The 12,238-nt window shown below is 36.7% G+C and overlaps 2 protein-coding genes across 3 annotated transcripts; both read left to right on the top strand.

Moving 5' to 3' along the window:
* The first annotated feature begins 2,646 nt into the window (after positions 1–2,646).
* LOC105050073 (uncharacterized) lies at positions 2,647–4,302 on the top strand. The gene is made up of 3 exons (XM_010929934.3): positions 2,647–2,876; positions 2,980–3,046; positions 3,189–4,302. Exons 1-3 carry the CDS (start codon positions 2,802–2,804, stop codon positions 4,037–4,039), a joined length of 993 nt encoding a protein of 330 aa, XP_010928236.1. The 5' UTR covers positions 2,647–2,801; the 3' UTR covers positions 4,040–4,302.
* A 143-nt stretch (positions 4,303–4,445) lies between these two features.
* LOC140859658 (uncharacterized) lies at positions 4,446–11,929 on the top strand. Of its 2 annotated transcripts, none has more exons than XM_073261783.1 (4): positions 4,446–4,735; positions 8,699–8,824; positions 11,369–11,491; positions 11,591–11,929. In XM_073261783.1, exons 1-4 carry the CDS (start codon positions 4,673–4,675, stop codon positions 11,648–11,650), a joined length of 372 nt encoding a protein of 123 aa, XP_073117884.1. In that variant the 5' UTR covers positions 4,446–4,672; the 3' UTR covers positions 11,651–11,929. The 2 variants fall into 2 exon arrangements, with proteins under 2 accessions (XP_073117884.1, XP_073117885.1); XM_073261784.1 differs by having other exon boundaries at positions 8,699–8,803.
* Positions 11,930–12,238: the final 309 nt, after the last annotated feature.

Below are 12,238 nucleotides of genomic sequence, written 5' to 3' on the forward strand. Positions count from 1 at the left end.
ACCATCCATTCATATATTGTAAATTTTTAGCCATTGATCTTATAAGAATAATTTTGGAAAGAAAAGATAGCAATCAATTTCCATCCCATTGGAAGATCCAAAACCCACCTCTCCCATGGGTTTTCACTTCCCATAAAATATGAAAAGTGTCTTTCCTTGGGAAGAGTCTTTTTCTGTCTCACTCATCTTAAAACTCCAACTAAACAAGAAGACTTCTTTCCACTTTCTAAGAATTGCTACTTCCTCCCTCCACTTCCCACGAATCAAACAAGTCCTGATTGTTATCAGAGGCGGATGACTGAGATGGGCCATGGGTGGGGGCAGTTCTGCCTCCCTCACTGCTACTGCTGTTGCTTCTGCTCCAAGATCTGAAGATTTCTCATAGATGTTCTATTATTATGTATATCAATGACAAATGTCACAAATCCTCCCTAGTATAGCATCCCCAAAATTACCATCAAAAAGAAAAAAAAATATTTATTGGTCTTTCTTATCCTTTTTGAAGAAAAGCATGAATCATTCTTGACCATTTATTGATGAAGCTTTCATGATAGGATCATCATATTTTTCATGAAATAATGAGAATTTATATATCCTTAATGTTAATTGTGCCATACAAACTAGTTTTCATTATAAGTTAGTATGCTTGAAATCGGATCTTCAACTAGGCATATCTTATTTTGTGTATCATAAATGATGCTTTAATTTGTTAGATAGAACTTCAATTTGGGCTGTAAATGGGCTTGGGTTAGATTGAAGCCCATCAAGTCGTGACTTCCGATCAAGCGACGGGCTAGGCCCGAAATATTTCAAGTCATGTTTGGGTTTAGATGTAGAGCCCATTTGTCGTTCAGGTGAAGCATGGGTATCGCTGAAGCCCAATATGGAGGCCTACTTAAGACCTAAACCTAGCTTGATTCAATTTTAAAATGGGTTTGTCCTCATTTAGGCTAGTCCAAAAAGGATCTATCAAAATTCCAAAATAAATTTGGGCTATATCGTGGAAAAAGAAAAAAAAAAACCAACACCAAACAAAAATCCTAATACCCAAATCAAAACTTCACCTTAAAATCAAAACAAAATAGAATCCCAAGTTTCAAATCAAAACTCTGTCCGTCGAGGCCTAAAGTTCTCACTTTTTCTTGATTTATTGTCTCTTCGTCTCCACTACCACTTAAAGTCCAATTCGGTAATCTCTTATCACTATTCATCAATTGTTAGCCATCGACTAATTACAATTCTAATAGATGGGGCTATTCTCATTGCCAAGTTTTGCTGGTAGTATTTGAGATACCATAATTTCTTTTCTCACCATCTTTCATCTTCATTTTCATCATGATTGGTCCAATCTAGCTATCCTCTTATTAAGCCACAAGCCTATCTCCATCCTATACTGTCTAAAAAGTTTTGGGCCCAAGCCAGACCAAAGCCTCAAAAAAAATTTTGAGCTATGCTCGTGTAAGAGTATAGTCCAGATTGATCTATTTCTAGTCTTAATTTTAATAATTTTGTTATAAATACCATATCTTTCAATAATATCTCACCAATTTTTATTTCAAACATACTGAGAAATAGTCGCCGGTATGCATGTGCAACAAATTATGCAAGAAAATACCAATCTTTAGACTAATAAAATTTATAAAAATTATAGCGTTGATCGCTACTGTAAAGAAAAATGCTGCATGTGCTTATTTTCGATAGATAAAAAATTTAATTTTTATAAATAAAATTTATCACTTATGATAAAATATCTATAATATTATTGAAATAAATTGAAATAAATAACAACTCAGCAGCTCTCACCGTCACACATACTTTTCTGTTCTGTATTATCCCGATCACCATTATCAACTCGTTGATTGTGACGCGAGGAAAATATCGTTCTGTGATACTTCTGCTTGCTCACTAAAAAGTGCCTCGTGTCCTCGTTTACTCGTTCCCTTTTTCTCCGAGTTTTCTAATTCTCCCCCACCCCAAACCGACGTGCCACGTAACCTCTTTCCCAGCCCACGCTGTTAGCGTGTTTATGAGACGACTGCACTCGGAACAACCAAATTGGTCGATCCAACGGTCGATGTCATTTTGTGACTCGTCAACCGCCAACTGGCTGAGGCTCACGATAGCTTACACTGGGGCTACGGGATATCGTACCGTGCATAATGGATAACCAAAACTAGCTACCCGATACGTTCGTGGGCAACGTTTTGATAACGGCGTTACGTTTATAACGTCCGGCTGCTGAAACAGTAATATTATTATCGTAACTGGTGTGACGGCCGTTATTATTCATTTGGCACTCTGAAGTATGTCGCTATTAAAACAAAAATTGCCGCATTAGCTGTTATAATAGTGAGTTGCAAAATAATAATAAATCGTATTTTGTATAATATAATGAAAATTATTTTTCAGGTGTTACAGATGTTTATAAAAGAAAATTATAAAATTTGAATTTTGGAAAGAAATACTATCATATAAATATCAAATATTGGTTATTTCATTTGCCGTTATTACAAGGCAGGGTGACGAAAGGGACCAAAACCGTCATAATGGCCGTTATTTTTTGCCAGGTGCGATTCGGTGATAAATGCTAGATGTAAGGGTATTTCTGTCATCTTGTGTCTATATATAGCGGTACGGGCGTTTCCTTCCGTTCTCCTTGCTGAAGGTTTTAAAGAGGGGAAAATTCAAAGAGGGCAAATCTTTCTTGTTATCCATTTTGGTTCGCTGCTGTTTTCTTTATATCTATCCTCGCTCTAGGGTTTTTGGTGAAAGGTGAGAGGAAGACGACGGTGGGCGAAGAGATGGGTTTCGACTCCATGGCGAAAGACGCTTCGGTTCCCACCATCGCCGCAAGGGATGCCGGCAAGAAGAAGAGGGTAAGATTAGATTCTAATCGGAAAGAATTGAACGGAATCGATTGGAATATGTTGGGGAGGTTGATTGGGAGAATAAAATTTGTGTCTTTGATTTGTTCTGCAGACCAACAGGTCGGCGAAATTGAAGCAATGCAAACTTGACGCGAGGCGCGAGCAATGGCTCAATCAAGGTTTGCAAGCCACGGTTCTTGTGTTTTCTTGATTTAATCTCGGATTTTTGGAGTCGTATGGAGTGTTTGTTGATTCGATCGTTCCTATTTGATGTGTATTTTTGTTAAATTGGGATCTTTTTACCTTTTTTTTTGGTGGCAGTCAAGAACAAGGATGGCAAGCATCCATGCATGGGCACTGGCCCCAATGCCTCCTCTCTTCCTCATCCACCCCTCCCTCCGTCGGCCAGGAGTAATTTGGAGACGAGGCCGAGGCTGGAGGAGGAGCGGGAAGAGCACAGCATCAGTGATTTCGATTCCCCGACCCAAAGCCCCACTTCGAGCATATCTGGAAACTCATCAAGAAAGGGTTGCCCCTCCAACTGCATCAGCAGTGGAAGCAGCACCGAATCCACCTCGACAAGCGTCAGCGACAACGAGGAGGAGGAGCCAGATGGACGAGGAGAAGAAAATGGGGTCTTGGATGATTGGGAAGCAGTGGCTGATGCCCTGTCCGCTGACAATGATAATAACCATCCCAATTCCGACCCTGTAGTCTCCATCGCCGAGCCCGCTGCTTCTCCTGGCACCCAAAAAGGGGCATTTTGGGGGGCCACTACAAAGCCACAGCCCATTCAGCCAACTCCAAGAGCTTGGAGGGCTGATGATGTTTTCCGGCCACGGAGCCTGCCCAGTATCTCAAAGCAGAGTAGCTTCCCGGGGAGCATGGAGCGGCACTACAGTGCCATTCAACAAGGCATCCTTGCCCTACCATCCCCCTGTCCCATCTGCTACGAGGACCTGGACCCGACAGACTCGAGGTTCCTCCCATGTTCATGTGGCTTCCGTATCTGCCTCTTCTGTCATAAGAGGATTCTTGAGGCAGATGGGCGTTGTCCTGGGTGCAGGAAGCAGTATGATGCAGTGGGTGTGGTGATGGATGTGGACAGTGGCGGAGTGCCTAAGTCGTCCATCCGGTTATCCCGTTCTTGTAGCATGAGTTCGAGATTTTAGAGCTGGGGATGGTCGTTGTCTAGTTTTAATTACTTTTGCTCTTATAATGTTCATGTGGGAAATGTTTTAAGCTTCCGTTTACTGCAGAAATTTTGATATCCTAGAAGAAAATAGTGAATAATTTGGGGCTCTATAGAACAGTTTCCAGGATATTGGGTCTGTCTTTGAGTTCAATTCTTAAAAAAGACGTGTGATGTTTATGTTGTTGTAGAGGACTATTGGTTGTTAATAATGTGGAGGTTATAAATACTAGTTACAGTGAATTCTAGAGCACCATATATATAAGTCTGTTGCTTTGCATTTATGCATTTTCTCTTGGTATTCAGCCAGGTATTTGTTTGACTCCTATTTCAACTGCAGTGGATAAATTGTTGCTCCCATATTATTATCATGGATTATGAAACCATTATATGATACAATAATGATCTTCCCAATGTGCTTCTGGGTAGCAGAGCCTGTTTGTGTTTAGTAACAAATTTCTATCCCTGTTAAGGAATGAACCTTTGTTTATTCTGTTTGGTTTCACTCTTTTTAATGCTTGATGATCTTTTCAAATATTATATCCAACTGACCCTATCAAATCCAGTCTGCAGGGGCCTTTCCTTCTGTTGATGCCCAAAGGACTTGAATGTTATGCTTGCATTACCTGTGATTTTCTTTGCTTGGTGGGTAAAAAGGTGCATATTGCTTCTCAAGGTAAATCAGTTTTACAGTTTATGTAATTATCTTTCTGAGAAGCAGTTGCATTATATTAGATTGCTTTTTGTTTGTCCTCATGATGCCAATTAGAAAACTCCTGATCATGCATTTGGGATAAGCATGATTGCCATACACACATATATTTTCTGAATTTCCGGACCTAATAGTTAGTGCAAGATTTCAGTACTCCATAATCCAAGATGGGTGCTCATTTCTTAGTCTAACGAATATGTTATACACCTTTCTTTGTGTAATTTGTCCTTGTTCAGTATGCATGTATACAATAGAAATTTGATAAATTTGTTTGATGACTGGAGGCAACAAAAGGATGGGTACCTCAAATATACAAAGAATAAGAAAAAAGTGGAAGAAATCGAGCAACCACTAAATCAATGTGCATGAATTGTTCAAGTTCTGATTATCATGGGGCTTAATTTTTAGAACTTTGTTGTTTTGTAAATATCTTATTGCAGTTTCTATCTTAAAAATGAGTAAGATAGGATTCTTTATTGTCTTAAGAACCCAATATAATTAAAAAATCACATCACTAAATCTAGTTGTAACCTTGGCCGTTAAAACAAGTTGTGAATAACTACAAGGTATTCTTAAAACAGTTCTAGACTTGTAGGCCTCTAGTCCTAATTCCAGTTGTTAGATGAAAAGGATCTTTGAAAATCTATACGATTTGCTTGTTTGTGGCTAATTGCTTGTCTGTTTTTAAATAGATTGTTGCTTCATGGTAAATTTATTTGTTTTTTCCCCTCTATATAGGCTTCTACTGTGCAAAACAGGCTATGGAACTTTTGTCACACTATTATGTTTTAAATATATGCGTGTGTGTGTGTGTGGCGGTGTAATGAATTACATGTACTTGTTATAAGCCCATATGATTATAAGGAGTGATAATCTGTACTTTATATAAAAAGTATGACTAACATTTCTGTCCATTAGAAATCACAGCCTTTAAATTTTAACAAAACTTCCTAACCAACTAACCACTCTATCTCTACATTTGATCACATACGCATATCCTAATCTGATTAATTATTAACACCCCTTTATCCATGATATTAACTTCCCCTTGTCATGCTATTTTGTCTGTACAGATTCCAGAATGATCATGTTTCTCAAAGTTTTAGCATTGCTTTTTTCCTAATCATGACCATCAAATTGCCTCTTTAAGCATAATAAAGAAAAAGTTATTGAATAACTAAATTTATCTAATCCAAATATCACTTCTGAAAGCCCACTGTATTTTCGGATATTCAAAAGCTTCTTTCGATCTCCCTTTGTTGAAAGGCGACGGACATTGTTTCTTGGTTGCTTCCAAGTTCCAATAAAGGGAGTTGACTTTTTGCAGCTATGGTGGTAGACTGAATCTGATTGCTTGTCCAGGGGATGCATGGTACTAGCAGGCTAGGATGTTGATGGGAGACATAGCATAAGATTAGGAGGATATTATCCATAGAATTAAGATAAAATGGAGAAGTGCAACCGCTATGTTATATTACGATAGTTGTCAAGTTGAAAGGAAATTTAATAGGATAGCGATACAACTAGCTATATTTTATGGTACAGAATGTTGGACAATTAGAAAACAGCATGTGTACAAGATGATTGTGGGCGAAATGAGAATGTTGAGATGCATACGTGGTAATGCAAGAAAAGATAAAATAAAAAATGAACTCATTCCTTAAAAGGTGGAGATAGTACCAATTGAGGACAAATTAGGAGAGACAACTTAGGTGGTTTGGACGTGTATGGTATAGGCCAAAGGGATGCCTTACTATGCTGAGGTGATTTAATACATGTAGAAGGAAAGAGGGACAGAGATAAACAGATAATCACATAGGATGAAATGGTAGGCAAAGATTTGGCATCGCTACATCTTTTAGAAAATGTTGCTCAAAATAGAAGGAATGGAGGACAGGATTTATGTAACTGACCTCAACTAGTTTGGGATTAAGTTTTAGTTGCTTGAGTTGAGTTGATAACCCTGTCAAATAATATACTCCCAACACTATATGAAAAATATGAGACATATTTGGCTTCCTACATATGATTTTGAAATATAATTTTGTTTTGGTCGTTTGATGTTCTGTGTTAACTGCAGTTTAATATGCATCATATGGTTTCTGATAACTTGCATTACAGATTAACATGACATTTTATACATCAGCAACACAAGTAAGCACAAAATTCAAGGTAAAAACCATAAGGGAGTAGGAAAGTGTATATGCATGTTAATAACATATCTTATGTGTTATGCATACTGCCAAACTTATGGGAAACTCATGCACTGATGATATTTTAAAAAGCATGTGCTTTGTAAGTTACCTTCATGTCTAACGTTTCATTTGATAGGGTATGATGACTTGTTACCATCATCATTTTCGATGGGAATCAAAAACTCAGAGAAAAGGGGAGGAATTTGGAAGAGCACCTACCACTTTGAGTAGAAAAATAGGCTGTTGAAGATGATCAAATACAATGGTTACACACCCACGCTATTATGTGTCTATCTGTATTTATCTGTATCAAAGCATTATGAACTGACATGCATTGATATAGTAGATGGATACCCGTTGCATATACGTACATGTTTTGTGTACCGTACTGACAACCTGCTGGCAAAGGTATCTATTGTTGATATGCTATAGTAGAAATGGTAACTTAAATCTTTGCTTGACAAAGATGCAGTTACCTAAGACCTTTTACTACTGTACATATCTGCGGTTATTTTACATTTGCTGCTAGATGCATGTTTCATATTGAATGGAAGAAGTTAAATCTTTGATGGCTAAGATGATGTTGTACAATGGTGGTTGAATATTTCATGACATGGTTGCTTATGGTGATTGAACATTCGATAACATGTTTGCACTTTCTTGTAAGAGGAAAAGTGTTTTACTCAGAATTTACACTCACATAATGTGCCTCATCAAGCTGTTAATATATAGCAACTTTGGTATATGTGAATGCTTTTTGATGGTTTCACTAGTTACTTTGTTGGTATGACCTAGTAGTCTTTGCTGGTTGTCATAGAAATGCTCTAGATTCCTTTGATTCTGATTTCTGAGAGTAAATATTGAGGATCATATACCTCATTTTCTTAAAGAGCTACTAGTGAATGAATAGAAAATGTAATTGAACTTTGAAGGTGTGACTGCATTTCAGGTGACTCTTTATGTTTTATCTATTTGAAGTTTCAGGTTTATAAGATCTTGTCTTCCTTCTTAGACCCAGTTATGTTGAAATTCGGAATTTTGATCAGTTGGAAAACTTCTTGTTTCTTCCTCGATTGAAAATACCAAGATCTGAAGAAAGCAGTAGGTCCTGGTTCCACTTGTTTCTTCTATTCTGTGTTCTTGTACGTTGTAACATAAATCACTTTTATGATTGGTGACCTTATCGTTTCTGGAATATTTATAAGAAAGAAATATTGTGGCTCATATTTATCATCGTGAGATGATTTCCTTACATCATGTTCTTTTTGCTTTTGTTTATATTCCTGATTCTTATTGCTCTGGGAAAGATGCAGTTACTTGGATCTTATCTTTTCTCCAGTAGGTTGATTTGTTTGAGACTTGGCATATTAGGTTCCCTTTCTGTAGCAAAGGTTTTTTGACGTTGGGCATGGTGTCCATGCTTAACAGAAAAGATGTATGTCTGTTGTTTCACTACCAGGCCACATTCTTGCACTTGCATGCATCAAAGTAGCTTGAGGCAATTGGATGCTTTAGATCATTGGATAATTATCCTACTGCTCTCATTGGCCATTCCGCTAATTAATATATTTTAACAAGTTAAGTGAAATGGCATTAGTGTCAGCAGGAGTATCATGTATGTTAAATGGATTCTCTCATTTAGTTCTCAACATTTTTCTCTTCCCATTCCACAGCATCATTTCATCCTTCTATGATCAACTAAACCTGATGACTAATTATATTTCTTTTGCAGAGTAGATTAAGTTGGAACTGGATGATTGTATGTTGGACAGCTATAAACTTCAAGCTATGGTCCAAATATATTCAGTTGGCATCATGCTTCGGGATAATGATTTTGGTATTGCTTGAACCAAATCAGGTCACTAGATTGCAGTATAAATTATTTACGCCAGAATTTTACAAAAAACTGTTTCAATGATTTCTTTGTAAGGTTTACAAGGGCTCTAGTTTAGATCAATAAATTTCAACATGTGAATGGGTATTGTTCCTGCTATAAGATGCAGATTTTATGCTAAGATAGTTCATGTATATTGCATTAGACTTGAGGAATGTATAAAATAAAATGTTCAGGCTGTTATATACTTGAAATTTTGAACCCAGATTCATATGATATTATTGTTAATTTTTAAACTGATTATAGACCATGTCTGTCGACTTACCCTATCAAAACTGGTTGCTTGTCAAAGTTAAATATGCCTCATGATTTCTGACAGTTTAACAATTGCTCAATCTCATAAATAATTGTAATTCTGTCACGGATTTTGGGCATAAGATCTTGTTAGGCAAGAATTGTGTCCAGGCCATGTTATATTTAGATCAAAGTAATATGTGATTCATCTGTCATGCTTTACTGTTTGTTATGGTTGGTTATTCAAAGGATGGAAATGTAGATTTGTTATAGTAGAATGATTAGCTGCAAATGCATGTATAATAATATCAGATGCCATTGACAACACTGAAAATTTTGTACGGCAATTATGATATCACCTTTGCTGCTGAATTTGGAGATAAATGACATCAATATTGTGGTGAGTGTACTGAAAATTTTGTGCTGCAATTATGGCATCAGTTTTGCTGCTGAATTTAGGGATGAACGGCATCAGTGTTGTGGTTAGCCTACTTGCAAGAAGTCAACATATATGTTTTGTAAAGGTAGTGCTAGAAATGAACTCTTAAGAGGTTACCAGCAGCAGACAAGGTCCTTGACTACTAGATTGATAAGAATCGCATCGAAGGCTTAGAAAGGAGGAAGAAAAGAGCAAGGGAAATGGATGGAGCAATGGGAAAAGTGTGTGTGTGTGTGTTTTAATTTGAAAAGTTGGGGTTACCTCCTACCCTGCCACCTCCTTTTGGGTGGGATTAGAACTCTATTCAGTGGTTACCACAGCCTAATGACTTTGCCAACTACACTAGTTTGCAGCTGCTATGTTCATGTGTTGTTTATTAGTTTGCATTGGCTGTTGAAAATATTACTTCATTGTGATAGTTCGTATGCATTATGCATTCACTTGATCAGCAATTAGATAAGAATAAACTGTAGACTAATCAAAATACTTGCAATTTCCATGTTCACCACATGTTCATTATGATTTGTTGATATTGTGATGTGGCAGAAATGGCATCATTGTTGTGAGGACCCACGTAAGTATATATATTTTGTTGTGCACTGGGTAGATCTTAGATACTTGTACCAGCCAAAAAAATCCAATTAATTTTTTCTAGGTAGCCTTTTGGTTGAAGTACTTGATTGTTATAAATATAGTATAGAATCCTGCTGAGGTGGGCATAATTAATGATGCCTTCTGTAGGAACCATCCAGAGTCAAACAGGATGTTGGAGCCTATCAGGCTATCTTTACTTGTGTGTATGCTAACTCGTGTTGTTGAACCTGCCTTGAAGGTATACTAGTTTTTATCCCTTTAGGTGCACGTTATTGTAGACCATATAAAATTTCATCTAACATCGCTCTAAACTTTTGCTCATGTTTTTAAGTTTCTGTAGGTACAAATTGTGTAAATATGATAAAGATGCTCAGTCTAATGGGCATGATCATGGAAGTGTGCAAAAATATAATTTTATGATGGAATGTTAACTGTTTTGTAATAAGAGATTGTAAGTTATGTGTTTAGTTATACTGGTAGTTTTGCACCATTATTTTAATTTTGCTTGCTGGAGACACTGATTTCTCTTCCCAAGTTCTTATAAAGGAGAAGCCTATGCTTGGCTTGCATTAAATTTTATTGAGCTTTTGTTTTGGAAACATCCTGTATCACAATTTCTCGATGAGCCTTTATGTAGCCCATTGACTATGAACATCCTTTCACTGAAAAGAAAGCTAGCGAACTGTCTGGCACATGCTATGCATTTATGAGAAGCTGTGTTAGAATGTTCATTATGATCCCAATCAAATAAGGAAATTTTTGATATCACTGACATTTCCTATCACAACTTTTATGTGCATGTGAAATTCACTCCCATGTTTTCTAGATGCATTCATCTTTGTAAAATATTTATAGAGAATCAAGGATATTCCATTTTATGATAAGAATATGTTTTATGGAATACCTTTCCCAGTTCTATTCTATTTTCAGTACTTGTGGAGTCATTGTGAAAACTCTGATGCGTCTAAAGATGCTTCTATTAGTTTCCTGGCTTAATTGCATTCAATTTGATTCAACAAATTCGGTCATGGCTTGCCTAAAATAATTTCTCATTATGAATTGATTACATGATGGATATAACAAGGCTTGTACATCGTTCTTTGAGTGAGTGCATTCTGCTAATTTTAGTGCTGGAGCTTCTCATTTTTCTAATGACCCAAGGAAATGTTGAAGTGAAACTACAAGAGGGATGAACTTTTAGGGATTGCAGTTGCTGACTAGATTCGTTCAACATGTTGCAGAATGGCGTTTTGGATGCCAGAAGATCTTGTAAGATCTTGCCAGTGACATTTCTGCTTTTGAGATTGTTACCCAGCTGGAGCTATCGGAGCGCAGAAAACATTACTCATCCTTATTCTATATTGGTAAGATAAATTACCTTGAAAATGGATCTAGTTACCCTAATGGTTAGGATTGGTTGTGTTGCTGGCTGCAACAAACTCCTTGACCCTGCTTATTTTTAGATCAAAGTTCTTGCTGGGAGATCTTATAGGTCTGAAAACATCTTCCAGCATCCAAAGTAAATGACCTTTTCAGCCAGATTTCTTTTCCCAAGATTTTGGGATTATAGATTATGTTGGTCTTTGGTGATTCCTGCTCTTTGCCAGACTCTAGCTTCTCGGTAACTCCCAGTTGGATCAGGGGATGTCTAGTGGATAAGAAGTCGGTGGATCAATATTTTATGTATTCTCTTTTAGTGATGGTTCATTTAGTGAGTTGCAGTCTTTCTGAAGCGTGCCGACTGGTTTTGTTGTTTAAGACACTGAGGATTAGTGTGTCAATGTCTATCCCTTTTTATTTGATGAGTACAAGTATGGATACGTATCTTTGAATCAGATAATTTGTATTCATGTTTGTTTTACATGGATTTGGCATTAGATCAAATATTTGTAAAAAATAATATAAGACAAGAATAAATTGGATAATTTAATTTTATGGATGGAACATCATTCCGTTCTATATTTTTTGAGTTTTTAAATAAAGAAATAATCATTCAAAAAAAAACCAACAAATATAATTTCATCCACTTAGTCATCCGAGCTTGTTTATCGAAACCTAAGAATTTTGTTAAAAAGAAATTTTGGATTATCAAGAATACAAATTACGAAATG

The sequence above is a fragment of the Elaeis guineensis genome, chromosome 8 (assembly GCF_000442705.2).
Source record: "Elaeis guineensis isolate ETL-2024a chromosome 8, EG11, whole genome shotgun sequence".
Lineage (NCBI taxonomy): Eukaryota > Viridiplantae > Streptophyta > Magnoliopsida > Arecales > Arecaceae > Elaeis > Elaeis guineensis.

What these genes read in the sequence shown, in the direction of transcription:
- LOC105050073 (XM_010929934.3), top strand. Translation starts at nt 2,802, where the DNA reads ATGGGTTTCGACTCCATGGCGAAAGACGCTTCGGTTCCCACCATCGCC. An exon ending in ATGCCGGCAAGAAGAAGAGG is followed by an intron (nt 2,877 to 2,979) that starts GTAAGATTAGAT and finishes TTTGTTCTGCAG; the next exon opens with ACCAACAGGTCGGCGAAATT. An exon ending in CGAGCAATGGCTCAATCAAG is followed by an intron (nt 3,047 to 3,188) that starts GTTTGCAAGCCA and finishes TTTTGGTGGCAG; the next exon opens with TCAAGAACAAGGATGGCAAG.
- LOC140859658 (XM_073261783.1), top strand. Translation starts at nt 4,673, where the DNA reads ATGCTTGCATTACCTGTGATTTTCTTTGCTTGGTGGGTAAAAAGGTGC. An exon ending in TATTGCTTGAACCAAATCAG is followed by an intron (nt 8,825 to 11,368) that starts GTCACTAGATTG and finishes AACATGTTGCAG; the next exon opens with AATGGCGTTTTGGATGCCAG. An exon ending in CTCATCCTTATTCTATATTG is followed by an intron (nt 11,492 to 11,590) that starts GTAAGATAAATT and finishes GCTTATTTTTAG; the next exon opens with ATCAAAGTTCTTGCTGGGAG.